The sequence below is a fragment of the Gossypium hirsutum genome, chromosome D01 (genome assembly GCF_007990345.1).
Source record: "Gossypium hirsutum isolate 1008001.06 chromosome D01, Gossypium_hirsutum_v2.1, whole genome shotgun sequence".
Classification (NCBI taxonomy): Eukaryota; Viridiplantae; Streptophyta; class Magnoliopsida; order Malvales; family Malvaceae; genus Gossypium; species Gossypium hirsutum.
Window position 1 is genome coordinate 42,300,907 of NC_053437.1, and position 5,218 is coordinate 42,306,124.

Below are 5,218 nucleotides of genomic sequence, written 5' to 3' on the forward strand. Positions count from 1 at the left end.
TAAAGATATAGGCTATTAAAATGATAAATTATATTTTTACTATAGTAAAAATTACAATTTAATTTTGGTCCCCTAAAAAAATTTTATGATTTCCCCTCTGGTTATAAGTGAATTGTTTTAAATGATTAAAATAAAAATATAAAAGTTGATTCTACTAAAATTTTGATTATTATAATGAAATATTGTTATAACAAGTTATCATTAAAGAAAGTAATTCAAACACATTATTTGATAATTGAATTAAAATGTTGATTGAATAAGTGGGGTAGTAAAAAAGATTCTGTTAATATTTATCGATATGTTATTTAAACCATTATCATCATCTATAGGGTTTACACAATTCCATGATGATAATTAACGATGTTTTATGATAAAAGAATAAGAGTGTTTGTTGGAACCCATGCAAACCCATTTCATATACAGAGCCAATATGATCTTATATATAATATTGTTATTTAATATCACAATGTAGATACGTACTTCAATTGAGTTGAATTTCATCACTGTAATTCTATCTTTAGCTCAAATACTTTTCATTCAAAACTTTATTTTTTCAACTTTTTATATGTATAGGCAAAATCAGTATCTACCACAATAACTCTTTTGAGCTCATTAGCTGAGTGATAAAACAGTAACTTTCTGGCAAATAGAATTATTAGGGTTCCAATATCCTTTTTTCTTTATTGGAGAAAGAGTTACATAATGAGGAATAGGGCAAATTTTGAAGGATGGGGAGGAGATTTTAAATAAGTAAAAGAAAAAGAGAGAAAAAAAAATTCTCTTATAGAAATGATTACAACCTTCTTGAAAGTGACAAATCTTGTTTCCCTCATCTTTAGAAAAACTGAAAGAAAACAGTACTAATTTAGGGTTTTAGTTAAATTTTGCTTAATCAAACAAATAATCCATTTTCACCCCCCCCCCCAAGATTTACATCTCAACTTTTTCTCACAAAAGGGAAATGAAAAGAGAAAAAAAAAAGGTCAGGTGGAAATGGAAGGGAGGTGTGGCCTGCAGTTCCTATTCATATATACAAATAGGAATAATATATGAATAATAAAGAAATAAATTCATGCAAATTACTGTGTGATTGAATAATGACAGTTTGTTTTGTTGTGGGGATGATTTTTTGTTCCTGTCCAAATGCCTGTGTGTTATTATGTGGGTGTGGGCCCCCAAAACACAAGCATTTGTGATTGAATCAGCCCCCTCTCCTCTCTCTCATTCAAAGGAGCTTTATAAGTAAGACTTGCCTCAACCTTACCTGTTCATGGTGGGGGTCTAATTGAAACAGCAAAACCAAGAAAACTTTTTTTAAATAAAGCTTAAAAGAAAGAAAGTTGATGGCAGAAAGCAATAGCTTTTTCTTCTTCTCCATGTTCCCTTCCCTCTCTCTCTGATCCCCATTTTCCTTTGTGTAGTGTTATCAGTAAAGCTGAATTTCCCCTCCCCCACTAGCTACTCCAAGCCAAGCCCTCCACCACCTGTACAGCTAAAGCAAGATTGATTGATTTGTTTTTTCACTTCAAACTCCATCACCCACACAACACATATAGTGAACTGCAACCATCACTATGTTAGACAACAACTCTTCAATTTCTGCTGCACCCCTTCCATCTTCCTCCTCTGATCCCCTCACTCCTTTGGAAAATGGGGCCACCCATAAAAGAAAAAGAAAGCCAGCAGGCACCCCAGGTTGTACTAGCTTATATGTTTTAATTCATTAGTTTAATACCCTATTCTTCTGTTTTTTGTTTTGTTCATAATTGAATTGATTTTGTGTTTGTAGATCCTGATGCAGAGGTGGTTTCTTTATCTCCAAAAACGTTGCTGGAATCGGATAGATATGTTTGTGAGATCTGCAACCAAGGGTTTCAAAGAGACCAGAACCTGCAAATGCATAGGAGAAGGCATAAGGTGCCATGGAAGCTGCTGAAAAGGGAATCACAAGAGGTGAAGAAGAGGGTGTTCGTTTGCCCCGAGCCAACCTGCTTGCACCATGACCCTTGCCATGCTTTAGGTGATCTGGTTGGCATCAAGAAACATTTCCGGCGGAAACACAGCAATCAGAAACAGTGGGTTTGCGAGAAATGCTCTAAAGGTTACGCTGTTCAGTCTGATTACAAGGCTCATCTCAAGACTTGTGGCACCCGAGGCCATTCTTGTGACTGTGGCCGTGTCTTTTCCAGGTCACTCTCACTTCACTTCTTCATACCCCCAAAATACAACCTCCTCTTTCCTCTTTCCTCTCAATTTTTTTCCACATTCAAACCCTAAAAATACCCTCAAAATTATCCTAAAAAACGAAATCCAAGATTGATTTCCTCTTCCCTATTCCCCATAACATGTTTTTGTTTGTTTACTTAATTAAAACCCAATTACACGCAAAATAGTCGTTTACAGACACTAGAATTCAGACCCCAGTTCATTTTTTAATTAGTATTTTAATACAGGAAACCTAGTCTCATAATCCGACCTATAGTTAACTAAAGTCAATTTTATATTGCTTTGTTCCTCGTTAACCCTACATGAAGAGGACTTGGTTGCTTCCTTGACTTAGTCTGTATAATCCAAACTTGATTATTTAAAAATGGAACAGTCCAAATTCTCATCTAATCTGTGTCGTTTCAGGGTGGAGAGTTTCATTGAACACCAAGATGCTTGCACCATTCGACGAGTTCAACCTGAGTTGCAGGCGCAGCTGCAACCTGCAGCAGCCTGCTCCTCTCGAACGGCTTCAAGCACTAGTCCTTCAAGCGATGCCAACTTTAGCATCGCCCCATTGCATGGATTGCCGATAACAAAATCAACGGAGCCTGTTTTCTTGTACAAGCGTGTGTCTGGTTCAGACCATCAGCGCCAACAACTGCAACACAATCTTGAACTTCAACTTCTACCTTCATCAACCGCTAACTCGAGGGATTCAGATGAGGAGTACGCTACACATTTGAAGCTATCGATAGGGTCCAACGACGGTGGTGAAAAGAATGCAAGTGAAACGACATTGGAAGCTACTAGGTTGAAAGAGTTCGCAAGTGGGCAGCTAAAGTTGGCCATGGCCGAGAAGGCCTACGCCGAAAAGGCTAGACAAGAAGCTAAGAGGCAGATCGAGATGGCTGAGCTTGAGTTCGCTAGTGCAAAGAGGATAAGGCAACAAGCGCAAGGTGAACTGGAGAAAGCTCAAGCCTTGAAAGATCAAGCCACAAAGAAGATAAGTGCTACAATCATGCAGATCACTTGTCAAACTTGCAAGCATCAGTTCCAAACATCAACAGCTGCTGGTCCAGATGATGAGACCTCACTTGCTATGAGTTACATGTCTTCGGCCACAACAGAAGGGGAAGGAGAGTGACGGCAAGTTGATCATGCAATGATAAATGATCAACCCCCATTAGCCCTTAAATCTCTTTGTTCTTTGATCTGCATGTTGAGTTTTTCTTTGCTTTGTCAACTAGTTTTTCTTCACTTATTCTAACCACTATCGTGGATTTGATATAAGAAAAAGAAGAAGAAAATGGTCGTTTTAAGCAGTTCTTGAATCGATTTACTATATCTTCATTTGTTTAATAGAAAAAAAAGGGGGGGGGTAGACATTGCAATTTAATTAAATGCAGTGTGACGTACAGTATCTATATAAGATATATGAACAAATGGTCATGCCTTGAGATTTTCTCAACCGCTTATTGCACTGCTACACCTGCAGGTATGCCATGTGAATGTTTTAAACATCAGGGCACATTTTTATCGTCCGCTTGACTTCAAATATGCTGAATCCCATCATAAAGCTTGGAGAGTAACCAATCATTTCAGATTATTCTTCTAGCCACTAGCCTAAGCCTTATATATACTTGTGTGTGTGTGTGTGTGTGTGAAACTTATTGAATAATCCTAGATTAGGCACTGACATATATGTTTTGTTACAATATATTTCGAGATATACAAGTTCTGACTATATTTAAAGTTGAACCGGATTAGACCATAAATTGAGAATAGAACTCTCTATGATGGGTTTTCCTACTAAAGTAAGATAAAAAGGAAAAAGAAAAACAGGCTGAGGCTCACAAAATTTGTAAGTTGTATTTTTGCTCAGCAGCTCACGATGGGTTTTCGTTATACTTGGACCAAAATGTGTAAAGTTTATAATAAAAACAAAACATTGAAAAAAAAATTAAGGATAACAACAAAACAAAGGGTGTTGGATTTATCTTTCCCCTAATACTATAGCCGGTTGATGCGGCTTTTCCCTTTATAAATTTTTCTTTTTGTTTTTGTCGGAAGCATTAAAATAATGGGAAGAAAAAGAAGAAGAGTTCAAAACATAATGCTTGGATTGCTTGTTAGATTTTAGGCAAATTTAAATTTCAAAGGGTCTGTATGTAAATGTAAGCCAAGCTTATGTTTATTTTTTGTCTTCTTAATGAAAATATAAATGAATGAACGACACATAGAATATGAAAATCCTCTCTTTGGGGTATTGGAGTTTTTACACATATTGGGGACCATTTTAGCTAGAAAATAGGAAGGAACCATTCAAAGATGGTGACCCATAGATTCAACCCCAAATTGAATGTTGTAAAAGAAAAGAAAGGAAGAGAGAGGAGGGAGGGTGGGAAAGGAATGTCATTTTCATTGCATTTGTGTCCTTTTAAATGCTTATAAAAACACCATGTTTTTCAGTGCCACAGTTGAAATGGTTATAGACAGGCAATGGTCCTTCTCAAACATAAACAACACATCCAATTCACTTAAAGAACACACTCTCTCTCACACTTTATCAGATTCAGCAGCAGCTATGGCAGAGCAGAGGGACACACTGCCCTTTCCCATTAAATTTTGTTTTTCATTTGAGCCAAAAATTAAATGAATAGCAGTTGTAGCAAAAGAACTACTTTCCTCTACCACCATATTTGCGCCCTTCAATCCTTCAACTATATGGTTCAATCCTTCAACACCATATATATATGTAGCACTAGCTGTGCCTGTGTAGGGTATTTTAGTTCAGCCAAAGGCAAAGGTGAAGCAGCCCAGAAGGGTTTCCATTATTTATTTTATTTTATGTTTTCTGGGTTCTTTATTTATTATTTATTTATAAATGAAGGGGTTAAGGCTTAGATCTTGGGTTTGGGACCACGGGCAGCTCTTTCCCCACCTTTTAACGCAGTTTCCCTTTTCCTTTTTTGTTCATCGGATAGCTATGAATGGCACTTACGTTATTTTC

At 36.7% G+C, this 5,218-nt stretch overlaps 1 protein-coding gene across 1 annotated transcript; it reads left to right on the forward strand.

Moving 5' to 3' along the window:
* The first annotated feature begins 1,260 nt into the window (after nt 1-1,260).
* Nucleotides 1,261-3,539, forward strand: LOC107922578 (zinc finger protein SHOOT GRAVITROPISM 5). The gene is made up of 3 exons (XM_016852668.2): nt 1,261-1,695; nt 1,790-2,189; nt 2,632-3,539. Exons 1-3 carry the CDS (start codon nt 1,575-1,577, stop codon nt 3,350-3,352), a joined length of 1,242 nt encoding a protein of 413 aa, XP_016708157.1. The 5' UTR covers nt 1,261-1,574; the 3' UTR covers nt 3,353-3,539.
* The last annotated feature ends 1,679 nt before the right edge of the window (nt 3,540-5,218 follow it).